We start from the raw sequence: 22,391 nt of genomic DNA on the forward strand, positions 1-22,391 counted from the left end.
TATTTACCTTTGCTTCTTGGTTGTACATATAATACCTTGACTAAATCTGGAAATTTCTTCCTTGTAACACTTCATATGTTAGTCATGCTTTTCTTACCACTAACAAAGTAAAACATGATACTTTTAATGGGATTTTTTAACCTTCTAAATTAGCTTTCAGGGCCATACTTTTGTGTTGATTTGACTATTGTTCTTCCACTAGTAGCATGACTTACTTCTGTGTTGACTTGACTAAAAGGTCCCTTTGTTGTGTAGTCACCATATAGGCTTGTTTGCATTAGTGGCAATACCTGAGAAACTGTTCAATACCTGGAGAAGCCTGGCAGTCTCTGTCACTTCCCAATCATTCAGTGCTCTTCTAAAGATCAAATTCCAACCCTAGGGACTCCACACCTGCGAGATTGAGAGATTCCTTTGAGAGCTCAGAATGTAAAGTTGGGAAAAGAGACTTCTCAAGTTATCTTCTCCAACCAATGCTCACTCCAGAAATCAACTTTCACTCCATTACCCACTTGGAAGGAAATGTTGTTTGTAAAACTGATACCACAACCTCCTGCTGGTCTTCCAGACACTGCATCCAAAGGTGCCCATGACCTCCGCAATGGCCCATTGGCTTTGCAAACCATATTATTTTCAATAAACCTTCTTCACAAAGCCATATCATATGTGCAAAACCTCCAAAGCCACTTTTGAAGTAAGCATTCATTTTGTATGCTTAGATTTTTAATGCCCATTCCCCCTTTATTTATTAGTGTCAGTGAATCCCACTTGACCAGATTAACCTCTTTTCTACTTATTTCCTTTCCATAAAAAGGACCTCCTTAATCTATTAATCTTCTTCTCAATGCTAACACTCCCCTCAAGTTGGTGCATATAAGTGGTATTTTACGGAGCTTGTTGCAGAGAACTAAGACGTATTTACCAAGCTTGTTACTGATGTAACTAATTTGAGGACGACCGAGAAACTTGTTGAAAATATTTGCAAACTGATCTTTGGCCCCACAAATTTCGTAACAATCTCTCCTGCGAGTATTTTATTCTCTGTTAAAGTAATAGTCAATCTGAATGTGCCAAGTCCTCTCATAATACTAGATTTGACTCATACAAAGGATTGCTTGATTATCACACACAAGTTCCATCTCATTGATTTCTCCAAATTTCAATTTTGTTAGCGACTATTTTCAAAACTAGCTTCCAAGTTGCTACAACCATTGCTCGATATTCTTCTTCTACGCTAAATTGATAAATACTTTCTGTATCATACTCTTCCACGACACCAAATTACCTCTTACTAAAACACAATATCCAAACGTTGAGCATTTATCAGAAGGTCATCTCGCCCATTCAACGTCTCTATATCCAATGATTTGCTGGGGTTTGGTTGGCGAAAGGCGGGGGACCCTGTAGTGGGTTTGGTTCTTGCCAACACTAATGGAAAGTGGAACAACACAAATCCGATCAGAGGAGTCAGAGGAAAGAGACACGCCGATCTCCTTTTTTGTCTCAAATGTTTCGCACTATGGTTCTGTTAACATGTGAGAAGTGGACCTGGGAAGAAATACTATTGAGATTAGTGCTATCAAAAGCAAAATGCGCAAAAAAGCTCCAAGCTGTTTGGGGGCTTTAAGTGCAAGCGCAAATAGAAGGTTGGCTTTAATGAAAAAAGGCACGAGGGGAGAAAAAGTACAATATATAGGTTTAGTCCAAGATTAATAATTTAAAAGCATGAATGACAATTATATGAATAAAGAAATTGAAAAATAATTACGATAAAGTGAAATATCAATTTAGTGTTGTCTCTTTAGAAGAGGTTCATTGGGAAAGAAAAGTATGCCTTAGAACCTTGATGACGAAATTAAAGCGCACATTAAGCGAGGTGAAACATTCAACACGTTTTGAGCCTTGCTTCAGGGCTTAACTGGCCCTTTGATAACACTGATTGAGATTTGTATCTACATTATTACCCTTAGCCCTTATCATAATTATATTTGACATAGTACGCAATCCTTTTCCATGTGAGACACTATATACGTTTTTATTTTAACAATTATGACATGAGCTTTGGCTTGAGGTGAATGTGAAATTCCATTGGGTGGGTGATCTGTATAGTGGAGCTCACTTCAGGCATAACTATACAGGTTAGGAGGGGAAAGCCTCTTGAGAATCATTTATTGCTTTTGATGCCAGGGTTGAGGAACTTGTAAAACTGGTTTGTTCGTATCTATAAAGTGTGTCTTTGGTCTCTGTGACTTTGTCAAGGTAGTACAATTGAGGCACAAAGATAGCCTCTTGTGTGCACTTGAATGTAATTAATATAGAAGACATTTGACTGCCTATAATATTCCCTGCAAAATGCAAACAAGCAGGCTAGATTCCTTGAAGTTGGTTACATCCTTAGTTTAGTGGTGTTTTGTTGTGTTATCTGCTCGCTTAGATGGTTGATGGTAATATTATGCCTTGGCGTCTACAATCTCTGAATTTATTAGGATAATCACTAGTCAAAGATTTTTCTGATCTGAACCACTTTTTTTTTTCTTTCGAAAACTGGTTATTTAAAGAAAACTTCTGAATGACTTGTTTATCCCGTAGCTGCATTTTTTTTAACGTGCAACTTCATTGTGGCTTGTTTTGACTTCTGTGACCTTGGGGTAACCATTACCGTGACCTTAACCTTTGTATTCTCCCCTAACTCATCTGAAGCTGAATGGGGAACCCTGCCTCATGCCCATTTCTGCCACTTCCTTCTATGTTTATTCGATCACACAAAAATCTTGTAATCCTTCTCTGAGCCCTTCCGACCAGGAGCTCTGTCCTGTTTTATTCCCCTTCCACCATCTGAGTGACTTGACCCATTTCCCAAATTCTCTAGTATATTTAGTTACCAACTATTTCTTCCTTTGGCAATGCATGAACCTTTATCTGTTTGTATGAATGATTCTATCTACAGCCATAACCTAGCTCTATGCACTCTGGTGATTCAAATATATCCTCTTGCTAGATTCTTTTCCTTCTATTTTCCTACGGAATTTTGTCATGGGTTTGACTTTCATTATTGAAACAACATAGTGAAATAATTAGAAGTCTTACATTTGGCTTTATGAATAGTGAGTAATTTCTGAAATTAAGGAAATGTAAAGAACTTCTAAGACTTGAATATACCATTTAAACATTAGGAAAGAAATTAATTGTTAGACTCCTAAATTTTCAATGGAACTTTATCAATCCAAAAAAGAGAGGAAAAAGATCTTCTTCAAAATCATATCGAAGATCTTAACAGAGAGACTCAAGCAAGTTACGCAAAACCTAGTGGATGATCAACAAATAGCTTTCGTAAAGGGCAGATGAATTATGGAAGCTATTCTGGTGGTCAATGAAATGTGTGGATGCGAGATACAGGTCCAAAGTCCCAGGAATTCTATGCAAGCTTGAGATAGAGAAAACATATGATCACTTAAATTGGGAATATATGTGGAAAACATTAAGGAAGATGGGGTTTGGCAACACCTAGATAAACTGGATGAGGTTTTGTATGTCCACAGTGAAGTTATCTGTTTCGATCAATGGTTCACCATCCGACTTCTTTTCCTCTGGGACGAGCAGATCCCTATCTCCTTTTCTCTTCATTCTTGCTATGGGAGGTTTAAGTGATATTGTTAGCACCCTTTTAGTCTACCAACAGTTTTATGCATAGAAAATTCAATCAGAATGTTGATTAAATCAATAGCTATAAATTATGTTATTTCTCATTTCAGTAGTGTTAGGAAGTTATTCCCTTGTTATTAGGTGGGTGGTTAATCACCAATGTTGTATTTAAGTTATTTGAATTAATGGAAAGATAGGAAAAATATTTTAAGTTTTTGAGTACTTCAAACTCAAGAGATTGCAAGGTCTCTCTTAAAGAACTAGCACCATAGGTCGTAGGAAGAAAACATTTGATTTCTTATTGCATTGCCTCATAACTAGATCCATATCATGGGACCATAACAACTTAGTGTCTGAGACGGGAGTTATGGGAGATCTAATCCAGCAACAACTAGCACGATAGTTGACTTTGTTCCAAGAAGAATGTTCAACCAACTGAGCAAGGCATGAAGCCATAAATGCTCGCTTGGATGCAATAACGAAGGATTTATCAAATTCAAAGGCAGATGTTAAAGCAATTGAAAATGATAGTCACAATCGAGGTTGAAAAGGTCAAGTAGTTGTTGAAGTTTTAGGATCAGAAACAAGTTGGAATTCTATGATTCCAAATTATACAAAGTTAGATTTTCCACGATTTCGTGGCCACGAAAACCCCTTTTAGGCTACCAACAGTTTTATGCGTGAAAAATTTAATCAGAAAGTTGATGAAATCAACAGTTATTAATTATGTTTTCCTGTTTTCTCTGTAATAGTTTCTTTGTAACAGTTGTTTTCCTGTAGCAGTTGTTTCCTTTGTAGCAATTATTAGTAGTAAGGAGGTATTTCTCATTTCAGTTGTAGTAGGAAATTATTTCCTTGTTATATTTAAGTTATTTGAATTCAATGGAAAGCTTTATAAACAAAAAATTATGAAGTTTTTGAGTACTTCAAACTCTAGAGATTGCAGGTTCTTTCTTAACGAACCAACACCAAAGGTCATAGGAAGAAACTATTTGATTTCAAATTGCAGCGCCCCATAACTAGATCTATATTAGGGGACCATAACAAATATGTTGAAGATTGCCTTTGGTAGCTACGAGCAAGTCCATGAATATCTGGAACTTTGTGGTGGAAAAATGTGAGAAGAAGTTGGTTAATTGGTGAAGTCAATACTTATCCTTAGGTGTTCTTGAGTCCATGCCAACCTGTATGATTTCCCTTTTTCCCATCCCTAGGAAGATTATTAAAATGTTTGATGCTATTGGAAGGAACTTCCTATGGCAAGGTAAGAAGAAGTATCATTTGGTCAAGTGGGATGTTTAACCAACAAAAAGAGGGGGTTTTTGAGAATTAAGAATTTGAAACCACTAAACTATGGAGACTTACAACAGATTATCAGGGCTTATGGAAGGAAATCATCATTGCAAGATATGAAAGGAAAGGACCATGGACCACTAAGGAAGTTAAAATTCCTTATGTGTGGGGGGGGGGGGGGGGGATTATTAGAAATTAGTGGCCAAAAATATGGGGTAACTCTGTTATCAACTAAGTTGCTCGAACTCTCCAAAAATGTTGTCGCACCCATGTTAGATCCTCCAAAAATGCACTACTTTTGAAAGATCCGACACTCACCTGGGTATATTTTTGTAGAGTCCGAGCAATATAGGTTATCAATGTGGGAAATGGTAGAAAGATCTTAGTATGGGTGAGACAAACACCTCTGAGCAACAGTTCCTAGACATCTACAACCTTATCAACATAAACTGGCTTCAATTTTAGAAGTCAGAATGCACAAGGCTGGAATTTGACCTTCAAAAGGCTCCTCAATCATGACTGGTAAGTGGAGAGAATGACTCAATTCCACAATACCCTGGAACAAGCCAGGAGCCTTATCTGTGAGGAAGATGGACAAAGATGGCAAGTTCAAGGTGAAATCAGCCTACAAGTTATTGGATACCTCAACTCAAACCAAGGAATTATGGCCTTGGATGATGATCTGGAAAGGGAAGACACCACATAAGGTGACCTCTTCACTTGTCTATTTGCAAGACAAACAGTTTTGACTAAGGACAACTTGACGAAAAGCAGAAGACAATTATGCTCCAGATGCTTTTTCTGTAAATTTGAGACAAATTGTAAACTATTTTTCTTGCATTGTCAAGTGACTGAGAAACTATTGCAGTGGTTTATTAGCCTGAGGGGTATTAGATGGATCATGCCAAGGAATACCGCAGAATTTCTAACACGTTGGAATAGAGATGGAAATCAGTCGGAACACAAGGAGAGGTGAAAAAAATCAGAGATTTTTTGAGAACAAGTGCATTCCCTTCAAAGCCTAAAAATGATCTGTTTAGGGACCTTTTACTTTTGGTGTATCCATACTGTACCTAAGGATCTGGGGGACATCACCCTATTTTTTGATAGTTTCTGAGGGAGAAAGGTGATAGATCTCTTATTTTTTTAATTGGTTGTCTTGTCTCTCTACACTTTTGATGTAATTACTACAGAAGTACACTATTGGTGTATTTCTCTGTTTATAATACCAGTTAACTTTCTCAAAATGAAAATGATGAAAACTTTCTGGAACTAACTCCAATTTCTGGCACATCTTTTAGATCCACCTTGAAACTAAACCCCAGTTAGGAGTAGTGTATGGTTTCTTAAAAGCTACTGAGAGATACCTACGAATACAATTTTTTTTTAAATGCTAAAAATGTACACAGTTAAGAAATCATAAGACAAACGAATCAAGACAATAAGAAATGTAAGATCAATCGATTCTTTGACTAGCCATGACACTATCAACTGTCATCTTAGTTTATCTATATCTAGACTAGAAGAAGATTAGCTGCAGTTTGACTACAAAACAAGGTTTTATGAGTCTCTAATAGGGACTCTTTTGCAGCCCTAGATTTTACACTCCTATCTGTTAACAGAGTAATGCATGTAGGTCTCTGAAGCATCTGTTAGCAGGAACCGTAGTACCATTATTATTCCAGCAGGAAGTGCCCGGGATGAGGGATGGGCAGCATTTACGAATATTTTGGCAGAGATTAACGAAGCCTCAAGGCTATTTATTTTGCCCAATCAGGTAATTTTACAGTCTGCCTTTTTGTGTCCTTTAAGGAGTCTCAAAATAATAGCTGCATTGTTCTCTTGCTTGAAAATGCATGAAAACAGCAGACTTCGGAAACCTCAGAGCGTCTTGGACTTTCAGATGATGTAGGAGCTGGTTTTATATCCAGTCACTCTTCTCAATCTGCCCCCACAGCTGATTTGAGTGTAGAACGGACCATTGATTTGCCAGCAGCTGACGAAGTTAGTAACCTGGGGCTCTCCAAAGTAATCAGGGTTGACCAGAAGAGGTTCTTCTTTGATCTTGGGAATAATAATCGGGGCCATTTCTTACGAATATCTGAGGTTTGGCATCGTGATGACCTTCATATAATTTAAGCATTCTAATTTGGTCATCTGTTTATCATATCATATTTTCGCTGTAACTTGTAGGTAGCAGGTTCTGATCGCTCTTCAATAATTCTTCCCCTTTCTGGCCTGAAACAGTTTTATGAAATGGTGGGTCACTTTGTAGAGATAAGCAAAGATCGCCTCGAAGGAATTACAGGTGCAAATGTGCGGACAATTGACTCCCCACAGAGATGATTGGTGATGACTGGTTGTCTAAGCCGTGGAACCATGTACTGCAGATAATGGGCGGACTAGTGTGATTCCTGTGTTAATTTTTTGCCTGGTCATTGCGTGTTTCAAGTTGAATAAAATGGTATCCCTGTTATAAGCTGGAAATATGAAGTCAAATGTCAATCATCAATAGGAGGGGAAATAAGAGAATAAGCCATTATAGCATAAAATGGCTCACTCGTATTCAATTTCATCTTTGCTATTTTAGGTGTGATTTAAGCTTCTTCTATGTGTGAGAAACTCTCCGCTATGGCTTGGGCTAAACATAATCCTAGATTGCTGCCAAGTTTGGTTATTCAATATCAGGAATTGTTTGAAGATCGCACTCTGAAATTACAAAAATTCCTTTCCCAACTTTAGTGGGGACAAATGGGCGGGTCGGGTCGGGTCAAATTTGGATGTTTGAAAATGGGTCAACATAAAATGGGTAATATGTTAACCTGCCCGTGTTTTATATGGGTAAAAGTGCATTGGATAACAAATGGGTTGGGTAAAAACATGTTGACCCATATTTATTCACATTTTCATGAGTAAATAGTACTCTACTTTAGAATTTAATATGGAGAAAATATTTTAGTCTTATTTTGGATGAAAGTGTTAAAAATACTTGGCCAAACACATACACAACCCCTCAAACTTGCCTTCATTTTTCATTTTGGCACTCCAACTTCGCCTTATTCCATTTTAACCCTTAAACTCCATTTTTTCTGTACCATTTAAACACTAATACTAATTTTTATGATATTTTTTTTTATTTATGTTCTTCAATTGCAATTTTTTATTTTAAAAAAATAGATGTGTGTCTGTTTATTTTCGTAAAAAAATTAAACATTTGTGAACGAACATAAAAATTTTCAAACAATAATATTATTTTTTGAGATTTCTCTGTATTTTTGCATGAAAGTAAATTGACGGAAGTTCTTTGATTTTCTTTCTTAAACATTCAATTAAATTAAATAACACTACTTATTTATTATTTCTTATCATCTAGGCTATCTAAATTTAATGTAAATACTCACTTTTTATTTTTAATATAAATCAATACGAATAAAAAAACTCATCTTCAATACAAGTAAAAAAGTCTCTTGTTCATTGCTAATAACACTACAAAAAATGTTAAAACTCGACTGACTTTAATTTGTTAGATTGTCGGTGATTTTTAAGAAAAAAAACTAATACAATTTCGTCGGTTATTTTTCACATAAAAATACAGAAAACTCTTAAAAAGAAATTATTATTTTTTAAAAAGAATTATTTTTTGTTAATTTTTATTTTTTTAAAACTAAAATTCACTGACACATGTCGATTTAAATAAGAAGTTTCAATTAAAGATTATATATAAAAATAAAAAAAATCATAAAAATAGTATTTCGTGTTAAAATGGTACATAAAAAATGGAGTGTAAGGATTAAAATGGAACAAGGCTAAGTTGGAGTGCCAAAGTGAAAATGAGGGCAAGTTAGAGGGGTTGTATATGTGTTTGGCCAAAATACTTTATTTAGTTTTATTTATCATAAAAGTAAAAAAAAAAATGCTGTGACTTTTTAATGTAAAATAAATTTATGTAATAACAAAGGGAAATATATTTTTAAATTTCAAGTAAATGAATATTTGCATTTTAGGAGTAAATCACGTACTAGTACTGCATAATTTGCTTACTTTACACTATAATTGTTAATTCAATATAAAATTGAACAAATAAAAAAATATAATTATAATTAACAAAAGAAATTACGTTTGATAAATATATTTATTGGAGGACCAAAGACTTTACATTTTCAATTATAGAGAGGAATAATTAGTTTTACTTAAGAACATAAAAAAGGAAGGGAAATTCATTATGTCCGGTGAATCATGACTTTTGAATGAATAAAAGTTGAAAGCTTAACTCATATGGCTAACTCATATTTTACCCATAGTTTACCCATGAATATTCATATTTCGATGGGTTAAATATGGATTTAAACCCATATTTTACCCATCTAAAAAATACTCATACAATCCATTAAAATATGAGTTGGAGAGTTACCAAAAATATGAGTTCACTTTGCCGACACTACCCAACTCAAAACTGTGTTTTTGGCTATTATGTTATAATGTACTTTTAGCCCTCTTTAGCCATGTTAAATGACAAGAAAGTTAACAAGGTCTCATTCCTTTTTGGCAAAACAGAATGAACTTTCCTCTGGTTGGATTTTCTTTTATGAAAAACTCGTGTTAACTTTTAGAGTTATTGGTTTAAACTTACCATTTTCATATTTGTAAGGCAAAAGGGTCTGGTGGACTCTTGTACTTGTATGAGTTTGTATTGTGAACTCTTCTACTTACCACTTTGTCATCTCGACCCCTAAACCCATCTGAACTCAACATTTTAAAAACTTTGTTTACCCTTTAGTTGTGCGTGTACCACAAACGCATGACACGTAGTTTTAAAAATAATTATAAATGACGTGTAATATATACCACTTCATGTCATCTTGACATCTTAATTATATTTAATTAATATATTTCTGATTTTTATTTGCCTTTTGCCACCAAACCCACCACTTCCCTCCACAATCTCATTTCATTTCTCTCTCATCTTCCTTGCACTTTTTTTTTTCTCAACCTCTTCTACTCTTTTCATTGAAGAAAAAACACCAGCAGCAAAAGTCATGGCTCAATCAAGGCAATCCGTCTCTATTTTCATCCAAGTCAAAGAAGAGAGGTTCACCGCTTGAGTGGATAGTGTGTCAACGTCGGCCTAGACCAGTATATGTGTGTGGCTCTATATACCTACATTTATTCTTTCTCATTTGTTTCTTCATTCCCACAAAATTATTTGAGTATTTTTGTTGGTTTTGTTCTATTTTCAATTTATCTTTGTAAATTTTGTAACTTTTTTTCGTATTTGTATGTTGTTTAGTCTAGATTTCATCTTATATTTATGTCTTGTTTAATTTTTAGGTGTTTAGACGATTTATACTGATTTTGTTGAATTTTTTTGGGGATTTTTCTTGTTATGCTTTCAATTACATGCTTCATGATTTCTATTAGATTATAGGATTCTAACAAAAGCAACTTTCATGATGATGTAGAAAACTACAATAGGAGCAACCACAAAAATGAAGCAAAGAATTAACTGGAAATGCATAAAAATAAAAGAGGAGTATAACGATGAAAAAAAATGGAGAAGAAATTTGGAGAAAGAAGATCGAAAAAGAGGCAAGAAAAAGCTCAAATTTGTCTAATAATGGTGCTAAATGCAAATGAAGAAGAAGATAGCTTTATAAAATCCTAATGTGGCTATTAGACCCTTTTAACCAGATCTCACGCTCCTCAGGTGTGTGTATCACACGCCCCTTGGTTGTGTCTGCCACATAGGATGCCAAGTCAAAAAATGTGTTTAAAATATAGTGTTTCGAGGAGTTCAAGGATTCAGTTGACAAATGATTAAGTAAAAGGGTTTAGAATACAAACTCATACAAGTACGAGGGTCCACCAGACCCTTTTACCTATTTGTAATTCAGTAGGGTGATCTTCAAGTTAAAGCTTGATAAAGGGTGTTGTTTTTGTATGTGATGCTAAGTGCTGTCATTTTAGTATTTTTGTTTGAAATTTTTTGTTGTAACTTCTGAATTATATTTACTGCAAAGTTCTAGAATATAGAAGATAGTTGTAATATGTGGTGGAGCTTGATTTAAGCACAATATAGGGAGTCAACTTTCAGGATTTATGGAATTTGACACCACTTTATGTATCTATATATGTAGTAATATTTTGTTGAATGAAAAAAGATCTGCTCCTTTTCTCCAAATTATCTCTATTGTCATATTTGTCTTCCCTTTCTCTCCTTCAATTGTTGGTAGAGCAAAATCGATCTTTGAGGGACTATTTTTTTAGAGAAAAACAAAGCAAGAACACCCACTAAGTTTAACTTGTTCACGTCTCTTTCTGTTCAATTACTTTTCACATGACTTCTACCAGCTCTTCTCTTTCACTACCTATCTTTAATGACCAGAACTACCAACTTAGGGAAGTGAAGATGAAAACATACTTAAAGGGTCTTGGAATATGGAAGTATATTGAGGAAGAAAGCGTTCCAGAACCTTTGAGAGAATACCTCACTCTTCAGCAGATCATAAGTCATGAAGTAGAGATCGCTAAAGGTCCAAAAGCCCTATGTCGCAAAATTTATTTCTCCAGAGTCAGACTTGTAGATGCAAAGGGCAAAGGAGCAATTGTTGTTCAAACTCCCTCAGGTATGAAGTTTATATTTGATGTATAGTTTATTCTTGAAATTAACCAAAGTTTTAACAGTGTTGACCAATTGCTTAGTAAAAATTATGCTTTGTTATTTAAAGATAAAACATGTGATTTGGCCGTTACAATTTGCATAAGCACTAGTGTAGCCTAACATTCTTTCAAAGTTATCCAAGGGATCTGAGCTATGAAATGGTTCACTAATGGTTATGAAAGGAAGCTTTTGTAGTCTGATAATCCGTTAAAGTCTATCAAAGGCACCACTAGAGGTGATGCTTCTAATATTCCATAAAAAGACTTAAACATCATAAGTCAATTGGAGTTAATTTGATCCTATAGTGTTCCCACAACTACTTGATTTGTGGATCTTCCACCTCTTCCTTTTGTGTTGTATCTATCTCATGTGTGGTTTCTGCCTCTTCCTTTTCCTCTTGGAGATACATGTGTTTTATCAATCATATTTTCAAAATAAGAGTGGACATTAATGTCTACCAGATCTTGAGGACTAAACGTTTCAATAAGTTGAGCAACATGTTCAGTAGAAGCATGAGCCATATCCGATTCTAAATTGTTTTGAACATCATCCTCATAAGTATTCTCAGTGTCTAGGCTCTCATATTACTCTAATCTTTTAGACCTCATATCATCCTCATAGTCACTATCCTTAGAGGATTCAACATCCCCATCATCTTCGGATGATGAATCAACCATATGATCAGGGTCTTCTGTGTATATTTGTCCATCACTTTGGTCTTCCTCGAAGCTTGTACCACTGATTAGTATGAGATATTTGTTGTGGGTATCCCTTGGGTCAATGGAATGAACATCTTTTGTGATTTGAGTGCCATCGTATTTTTTGATGTTGACTTCTTCCTCGTCTTGTTTGGTATTGATTTCGTCCTTATTGTTCATCATAGGAAAGGATTGTGTAGTACTTTGATCATCTTTATGAACTTGAGTGGACCCCTCATTTTTGTTATCCCTTTTTCTTATAAAGTTGTCGGTGATATATCTGCCATTATCAGTATGACCTTTTCCTCGATTAGTAGTATGCATATTGTTATCAATATCCAAGGTAGTTCTCGTTTTGTTTCTTTTGTAAGTCCTCTTATTGTTGACTTTATCTGTGTTTTTCTGGAAGTCTTTCACTGTGTTTTCCTCCATATTTTTCCTTGCCTTTACCAAGAACCTCCATTAAGGTATTGGCTTTTTGATTGTCAACATGTTCTTTTATAATGATTCCATTACTCTTTTTTGTAACCTGGTCATGATCATTTTCATAGCAACCTTGTTGCTGATTTTTTTTTCATCCATGTCTTTTCCATCTTGGTCGTGATCATTCTAGATATGTTGGTTTGCATGTTGCTATGTGATTTTCTGAGGTTGTTTAGTTTTGATTGGCTTCCTTCTCGAACAATTTGATAGTCATCCATCATCTTCTTATCAACTCTTTGGTCTTTGGTTTTGTTAGTTTATTCTTTCTTTTGAGCCTTGATTCTATCATCTCTGGCTTTGTTTCTACAATGGTTCATGAGATGACCTTGGATTTTGTAGTAGATACAATAACTTTGGACCTTCTCATATTCTACGTCTATGCATTATCCGTCATCTGTACCATCCAATCTCTTTAAAACCTAACCCTATTCGGTTATTGGCTTTAGAAGATCAATTTCAACTTTAACTTGGCAACATTCCCTCTAGATTTAGAGAGTAGGTAGCCTGATCTGGAGCAATAGCCATACCAATGCTCCTCACAAGTTTTGAGATGATTTGCTATTTAAATAAAGGCCAGGGAAGTTGATGAATAAGAATCCACATTGGAACAGTTGAGGTTTCTTCTTGAGGTTAAAAATCCGGAGTCCATTTTAGGATTTTCATGGGAACTCTCCAATATCAATGTACTCCTTAATGAAGACATGGTTATATTTAAATTCATTAGTAAAATCAAGATAGACATGATTAGGGTCGAAATAGGCAATCTTGAGTGGACCACAAAGTTGAAATTGTTTGACAAATGTTTTCCAAACTTCTTCCATGGAAGGCATACCTCGATAGAACTCACCAATAATTATGAATAAGCAATCTTTGGAAAGTTTGTCGAACTAGTCTTCCACTTTGAAAAACATCGCCGATTTTCCAAAGTGTGTTCCATAAAGAATTTCAATTTGAGCATCGCTAGCATTGAGAGAAGGGAGTTTAACTTGCACTGTAGCAGCAAAGGTGCGCTTTCACACAATTGTTTTTCTATTTGCATTAGTGACCCTAGCACCATTATAATTAGTTTTCCCTACTTTATTACCACCTATTTGGTTTGGTTTATTGGGATTGGATGGCAATTCGTCTCTATCCAGTTGCATTTGGAGCTGATTATTTTCAGTAGGTTGTGAATTGATTGGAACTGGGTCAATATTGGTAGATATTTTGGGGAAAATCAGCAGTGGTGTTTGGATTGCAGGTCTAGGCTGTTGCATGGTTTGAGTTTGGTGGAGCTGGTTGATTGGTTCCGGTGGTCAAAGAGGTTATGGTGGTAGGTTCGGCGTTGTCTCTGGTGGTTTCAACAGCCAGAATAGCCGCTGTATTAGCCGTTAGGCCATGTGTTCGGATTTCAGAATTGTTAGGATGATATTTCCTAAGGCAATTGGTTAGATAAGGTGGGTCTGAAGGTTGAATTGGTTTAGATGATTCTAAATTCATAAAGAGAGAAGTTGGAGAAAAATATTAAGTGAGATGTATGTCTAGTTTTTATCACTTCATGTTATGATTATTACTGCACGTATTATATTGTATAAGTAGTGAGAATGAAGTTTTCTTTCGAAAATGACTCAAGTTTCAGGTTCTCTTTTGTCATAAGGGAGGCTTGAAGGTTTAAGAGGTCGCTATGCTACTGGTTAGATTTAGAAAAAATTACAGAAATTCCACCTTTTAGTTTACTTATTACCATTATCCCCTATAAGTTTTACAAATCTCCAAAATCTCTCATTTTCGCGCATCAGATTAGTGTATCTCGCGCATCAGATTAATGTATCAGCGCTTATATTATTGTATCTCGCGCATCAGATTAGTGTATCATGTATAAAATGTAATGTATCTTACTTAATGATTAATGTATCTCGCGCATCAGATTAATGTATTAGCGCTTATATTATTGTATCCGTTTGAGGGATTTCTGTAATTATAAACTTTTAAGGGATAGATTGTAATTTTGCCTTAAAAGCATGTGATTTCTGTAATTTGCCCTTAGATTTATGTAGGTCAAATTATGCAAATGTTAGTTTGTATGTATTAGTTCTGTAGGTTATGTAGTACTTACAATACATAAATTATCGCTTATCAAAAAACAAATAAGTAAGCAAATTGGATTGACTCGATCAGTTTTTTTCAGTTTATAATAACATTAAAAAATATGTAGCCAATAACGACATGCATACAATATAATTTAAACTAATTAGTGTCTGGATTAGTTGTAGGTGGAAAGACTTTCAACTCTTCATTAAAAAAACAAACCGTATAATTTTAAGAAATACACATAATGATAAATAGATTTTGAAAGTAAATTGTTAGGGGTAAATATGTAATTTTGTAATTTTAAGGGAAAAAACTCTTCTATACCCCTCAACTTTCTATACACAGCTGATATACCTTCATTATAAAAGTGACTCATATATACCCTTTTTGTTACACAAATGACTACATATACCTTTTTACTCTAACAAAGTGAAAAATCAATTCAAAATTTATTTTTCAAATTTTTTTAGCTAAAAAATATTTTCGTGTAGGGGTATATTTGATATATTACCCCACTATTTGGACTTGTTGATCCTTTTGTGGAGGAGGACCATCCACCGACGCGTGGAAAGAGACTACATACTCAGGATGACACTTTGGAGAAGTCAGAGGATTGGGCTTCAAAGAAAGTGCACCGTGAGATTTAGGAGGCTAGAATCGCTTCCATACGTGATGAGCAGATTAGGGTGGAGAGACAGAGAGAGAGAGAGGGGCAACATGTTATTGGAGCCTCGAGTTCGAGAGTTGCTACTGTTGGTGTCCCACCGACGCATTCAGAAACATATGTTGTTAACCCTAGTTCCACTCCAATGGACCCAACCACGTCTAGTTACTACTCTGGTGCTTAGTCTCCCCATGTTTATCTTCAACCTCTATTTTATCTTTTTAGTATAGTGCATTGGGGACAATGCACAACTTTTTGAGATAGTGTTGGATGGTGTGTTTTGCTTGTTAGTGTCTAGGCGAAGTTTGAGTAGCCAGAAACTTGGTTGTGTCGTTTGGGTTTTCTTGCCCCTGTTCTTTCCTCGAGGACCTTTTAATTTTTGTTGAACTGACACGTTTAGGACGTATTGTAAAATGTGAATGATTAATACGAAAATAGTGTATGATAATTAATGATTGGTTGAAAAATAATACCCCTCCAAAATTTTGATGTGCTATATCTATTTAATTAATAAATTGATTATGTAGGATCTTTGTATGACATGTCATAAGCCAATATGTAAGCATGACCTAAGTTAAAACATGAACCAGATACACCAATGATTGATAATGCGACTTTGTGCCATGTGTTCTGAGATGTCTTATTATTTATGAAAATCTAGAACTTGCCCCGTTGGTCTTCTATGAAAATTGAACTGTTGATTAGGAAATGATCATAGGCTATTATTGAAAATAGTCTACTTAACTGAAAAATGACCAACAAAATGAAACTTTATCCCTCAATCCAAATAATTAAGCCTTAGAAAACCTTTTTTTTATTGTATTATACAATTTACCTTCCCCGTCGTTCACTATTGACCTTTATTTTGGCTTTGGTCCCTCCTTGAACGTTGTGCACTTCAACTCAGAAAAAATGCCTAAGTTGAGGGTGACTACTATAGAGGAAAATGAGAAAAGAAAGGGGTATGAAAAGAACAATGTTATGAGAAAAAGGAAAACAATTGGGTGTAGCCACAAGAAAAAGAAAAAGAAAAAGAAAAAGAAAAAGAAAAGGAAAATGATGAATAGAAGAAAAAAATATAAAGGAAAAGAAGAGTGCAAGCCACATCCGAACATTGATGAAAACAGAGGAAAAATATAACAGGAGGTAAAACGATGCATGGTTGTGAAAACTGGAGTAAAGCGAAGGTAGTGTCAAGGAGGGTGATAACGCTTAACTACGTACACTTTATCCAATTCTAACTGTAGGCGGTCACTAACAAGTATAAACCCAACTAAGAGTTGGGGTCGATCCCAAAGGGAGTGATACAGTAGAGAATTCGATCAAGAAGCAAAATGGTATCCTAACTGTTTGAAGAGGTAACACATTCACAATAATAAAACAAATCACAAAGTTTCAATGATTAATATCGAATGGGGGGATTTGGTTAACCAATTTACGACAACTAAAACGGGAGGTAAACAAGTAGAGATTGGTCCTTAGGAGTGTGATAAGTTGAATACTAATTTCACGTAATGGGTGATTACTAGTTACTCAAAGATGTTGAATCTTAGCGGGTAGGCTAGGTTTTAAGTGTAATAGTCATTTCTCAATCAACTATTGTGTTTCAAGCGAGTTCTTTCAAACCTCAACAAGCAAAACAGAATCGAACAACCCAATTCCTTAATTAATCCACTATTTCAAGCTAGATTTGTAAGAATACAATCAAACCAACTTATCCTAAGCTAGAGTCTTAAAGCTGCAATCAATACAACTATTAACTAATAATTTGACTCTAATACCTCTTTCTCAAGCAAGTATAGAGTACTAAGCTAGAACTGCATTTGCAACTACAATTCCTCAATTAAAACTTGAACAATTAATTAGACCCACTTCAAAACAATAATAAAATCAGTAACTAACAACACCCATTAACTAATTAATGCATTCAACTACATAATCAAACCCCCAAAGAAAGGGGTTTTTATCAAAGCATAGTGAAAAAAAAGAAATCATTAGCAACAAAGTTTACCATTTGATTGACAATGATCTGCAGTTCCCAAATGCTGAAATTTAAGCTAGAAATCTCACAATCTCTAAATCTCTACTCCAAAATATAAAAACAATGTTCCAGAATGTAAAAACTCAAAAATCCAGAAGTGAACAATGTGGGAAATCCTTCTCTTCTTTTAAAAATATCATTTATACGTTCCTAGAATTTCAACACGGAGTCAACTCGGTGAAGTAAGTCGCGTTCGCCGAACAGGTCGGCGATGCACCAAGTTACTTCTCTTCTCGCCTTTTTGGCGTGGCTTTTGTCGTCAAATCTTTTTGTAACTTTTGGTGAGCCAGATCTTCATCGCCAATCTCTTTGGCATGTCGCCTAATCATTTGTCTGCTCACCAAGTTGGCTTTATCCATGGGCTGTCATTCTGGAACTTTAGGCGAGCTGAAGGTCCATTCAGTGACTCATCAAGTGGCTTTAGCGAGTACCAACTTTTCTTTCCTTCAACGTTTTTACTTTTTTCGCTTCGATTTGCCTCGTAATGTCCTGACCTTACTCTTTAACATTCATTGCTGAATATTAATAGTTTAACATCGGTTATGACCATAAAATAGGCATTGAGGACACTATATCCTTGAATAATAAACCCTAAATGAGTCGAAATCTCGGACTCATCAACAGCCCTAACTTAAACTTTTACTTGTCCTTAAGTAAAACACAAGATAAATTAGGCCAACAAGGATGTCTACAAATAGTACTACTTGAGACTCAACATGAATGTACACGAGGTTCAATCTACACATGCAATGTTCAATTGTGCACTAAAAGTTTCAAACTATGACTAACCTTCATCAAATAGAGGTCAAACTCACAATACTCACTTCAAATGCAAATTCAATTTCAACAAGAGTATTTGAATGCCCTCACATTAAGAATGATTCCATGATCTAAAAAAGTCCAACAAAGATTATAATTTAGGGAATCAAAATCAACTCTCACACTCTCCATGACAAACATATGCATGATTTTTACCCATAGGTTTGCCCGTATTTTCTGATCAATACATCATTCGGTTTATGCAAGATCACCAAGGTCTTTCAAGGCTTGTAACATGGCTTAGGGTAAATGTATGATTATTTTGGCTTAGTGACTTCTACCTTCATGAAGCATGGATTGCATTTACTTCTTCTCCTTTTCTTTCACCCTTTTCATCTTCACATCCACCCTAGGTATTTTTTAAGCACAAAAATTCTTGTATGGCTCATCAGACACCCCTTTTCTCTCCACCAAAATTACAAATTTCTTTTTCAATCCTTTTCTTTTGCTTTTATTTCTTTTTTTATATGGAGGGGTTCAATCTTTTTCAACATAATTCTTCAAGGGTGGATTTTACAAACTTCTTGCTCAATTTATTTCCTCATTTTTCACCATACCCCCAACTTAGGCTTTTGGCCTAAGTTGGCTATTAAATCGGACCAAGGCTTCATGAAGATTTTAGGTGTGGAGGAAAGGGCCAAATGTGTTCATGTTTTATCAAAAGAAAAGGTTAGGCTCAAATGGTGCCAAGATAGGTTCACACTCTCACAAGGTAGTCAAAAAGAGGTATAATAGCAATTTGGTACACTCTAAAATTTTTTGTGCCTAAGATCATCTTTTTCATTCACCAATGCTAGTCAATTGGACCAATAGGGCAAGTTCTAGGCATCATCAAGCACATATTTCAAGAAAACCTCAGTACACAAGGCATTCAACACAATCATCAATCATGACTACAAGTTCAGCTCGTGTGCAACGATCATTACAAGACTCACTTCAACAATTGAATTATGCAACTCAAATTTGCATCATTGTACTTGGAAAAAATATTGTTCAATCAGGAGCATTATTCAAGTCTCATCGATATTGATTGCAACCGACAGTCAAATGTGTAAGAGAACATCACAACATTCAACAATCAGAATAAGGAGATGGATCACTGAGAGAAACTAAGTAGTGTCCTCACTGCATTCAATAACTAATTGAAATAATAACAAGGGAAAGTAAGGGTCACTAAATTAGAGGATCAAAGCGGGAGAGATGCTTCACTTCATGTGCCAATCGGTGAGCAATACCGATGATGCCAAACCATTCAGCGTAATCCCGAGTAGAATTTGGTTCGCTGAAATCTATAGAAAGTCAGCCTTACAGTTAAAGAAAAAATGCAAGGTTAATTAACCTTACCGATTCAGTTCGACAAACCGCCGAAATGACTACAGTCTCGCCAAATATTCTAGAATGATTCTCAACCCTGGCCCTAGGAAGGGTGATGCACTTGAGCGATCTGGACCAATTGACGATTCGCTGATGGGTAAATCCCCCGCCTAATTGTCATTCTTTCAAAATAAGGTCTCCAACCTACACATTCAGCAAACGTTATTAAAAAATGACTAAAACTTGGGTTTCCTCCTAAGAAGTGCCTTAGTTAACGTTGTGGCACGACGTGGAAATGCATTTAAGCATCTTCAATATACACCACTTCAATAACTTACAAGTCCAGGCATTCTCCAAAGTAAAGCTTCAATCGTTGTCCATTTACCTTGAATACCGACCCCTCTTTGCTTTCAACTTCAATTGCCCTATTCGTTAACACACGAGTCACTTTGAATGGGCTTGACCATTTTGACTTGACTTTACGTGGAAAAAGGTATCAAACGAGAGTTATAATGCAAGACAAGATCGCCAACTTTAAACTCTCGCTAAAGGATTTTGACATCATGCCACTTCTTCATTTTCTCCTTGTAAAGGGATGAACTCTCATAAGCTTGCAACCGGAACTCTTCCAACACATGGAGTTGGTTGACTCTATCCTTTGAAGTATCCCCTAATTCAAGTTTAATGCTATCAATGCCCATAATGCCTTATGTCAAGCTAAATTGGTAGGTGACAAGACTTTCCAAATACCAATTGGTATGGTGACATGCCAATCGGAATCTTGAATGTGGTGCGGTAAGCACAAAGAGCAACATCTAACTTCTGAGACTAGTCAGTCCGATTTGAATTAACTGTTTTTGCCATAATTTCCTTAATTTCCTGATTCGACACTTTAACATGCTTTCACGACTCAGAGGTACCCCCTAGATGTTACAAGGTGTATAGGACCCCGGGAGATCCCATACAAGCCACTTAGCAATCATAACATAAGAAATAGAACAAAAGAAGTAAAACGACATTTCAAGTGCAATAGTTATATAGAAGAAAATCAGAAGTCTAATATACTTCTTTCATTAGCCATCTAGTACAATAGAATGAAATTAGGCCTAGCCCATACATCATGTCCGAAACTGGAAGTATAAGAAAGAAACTGAAACAATGAAAATACGTCCTCGAAGCATGAGGACTCACCAAAGATCAGGAACCTCGTAATTAACCACTAGCAACAAAACTGAGAAGCCTGACTGTCAGACCCTAGATTTGGGGAAATGTAGGCAAGAATATGCGTTAGTACAAAATAATGTACCAAGTCTGATAGCTATGCATAAAACATTTAAATCATGCTAAAAGAGGACAATTCATTACATGCAATTGACCAAGCTAAAATATGATATAAAAATGTTAGAAAATATAAGTCATGAAACATGGTCAATGCAGGCTAACATCATTTGAAACCTTTGAATACATATGAGATACTTCTTGAAGTAACCTTAGTTCATTATTAATGTGGGAAGTAGCCTTAATCGACATAGAGACCATGTGAGCTATAACATGATCCCCCGGTGTTTCCCACACCAAAAAAGGTTGTCCAACTTTCCAAGGTAAGGACCATGTACTTCTAGCTTAAGTTGATCCACTAGCTAATGTCTATCTAGGCAATCATCCTATGGGGGAACATAGGTAAGGGATAAAGAGATTACTACTAGAAACCCGACCTCTACTAACGGGAGAGCCTCCATCTCAATATCCTCTCAGTGCTAAGCATAAATCCCACAGAATAGTCATTTCTTATTTGTTCTTATTATCCATGGAAGGGCACGTCATCTTACCAATCCAAGCTAACTCATTATCCATGGAAATGCATCATTCAATAACCAATCCCAACTAGGTTTCATTAGAATAGCTCTTAATCTTTGATTCAATTAGGTGAGAAGAGCTTGCAACCTTAAAATCCCTATTATGTAAGAAAACCTTTCACATCATGCTATTATGTGTATATAAAACAATCCTTTCAACAACACAACAACATCTTCATTGATACTTTACTCTCAAAGCATCCTTAAAACATTTGCATAGATTTCATGCATAATTCCATAATTTACCTTTCAAGATTCACAACTCACTTTCAATCACAAACATTTAGAAAACATGGTTTAGATATGGATTTCATCATAAATTCATGTAAATCTATCAATACATGCTTAATTTCATAAAACTCTTCCTTCATAATCAAAATCCCACATCATATGATCATAACTTGAAAATATGGGGATTACATGGGTTCAAGGGGAAATCATCCTAAAACCATAGTATTTAATCAATTCATGCATAATATATTATAATCTAATCATTTAAATCAATAATCAAGAGAACCCAGGACAATTGAAGAAAACCCCAACTCAATTGGAGATTTCTAAACTTGAAAATAGGAGAATTTGGGAACTCCATGAATGGAAAGAATCCATTGATGAAAACTATCATACCTCAAAGCCAATTGCTTATCTTCAATGGAGGAATTGAGACTTGGCTTCAAACCCTAGGTTGGATCCTTCTTCTTCAAGCTTTCTAGAGAGAGAAATATTTGAAAGTTCTTCTTTTTGGTGAGTTTGAAGAGAATGAAGTGAATGGGTGAGTTTTGGGGTTAAATTCATTTATATAGGGGTCTTAGTAAAGGGAAAAACGACGCAATATTAGGATAGACTAATTAAA

General features: G+C 35.3%; 1 protein-coding gene across 3 annotated transcripts in view; it reads left to right on the plus strand.

Annotated features, from left to right (window-relative positions):
- Window positions 1-22,391, plus strand: part of LOC125838451 (transcription factor Pur-alpha 1) — a 631,298-nt gene that overhangs the window by 2,696 nt on the left and 606,211 nt on the right. Inside the window, exons 3-5 of one of the 3 annotated variants that reach the window (XM_049517502.1) lie at window positions 6,572-6,712; window positions 6,802-7,041; window positions 7,129-7,284. In XM_049517502.1, coding sequence (XP_049373459.1) covers window positions 6,572-6,712; window positions 6,802-7,041; window positions 7,129-7,281 — 534 coding nt within the window. In that variant the 3' untranslated portion in view covers window positions 7,282-7,284. Of the gene's footprint in view, window positions 1-6,571; window positions 6,713-6,801; window positions 7,042-7,128; window positions 7,636-22,391 lie in introns of those variants that run through there. The other 2 variants (XM_049517501.1, XM_049517503.1) reach the window with 2 other exon arrangements.

Source organism: Solanum verrucosum, unplaced genomic scaffold (genome assembly GCF_900185275.1).
Source record: "Solanum verrucosum unplaced genomic scaffold, falcon-dt-bn FXZP01000286.1, whole genome shotgun sequence".
Lineage (NCBI taxonomy): Eukaryota > Viridiplantae > Streptophyta > Magnoliopsida > Solanales > Solanaceae > Solanum > Solanum verrucosum.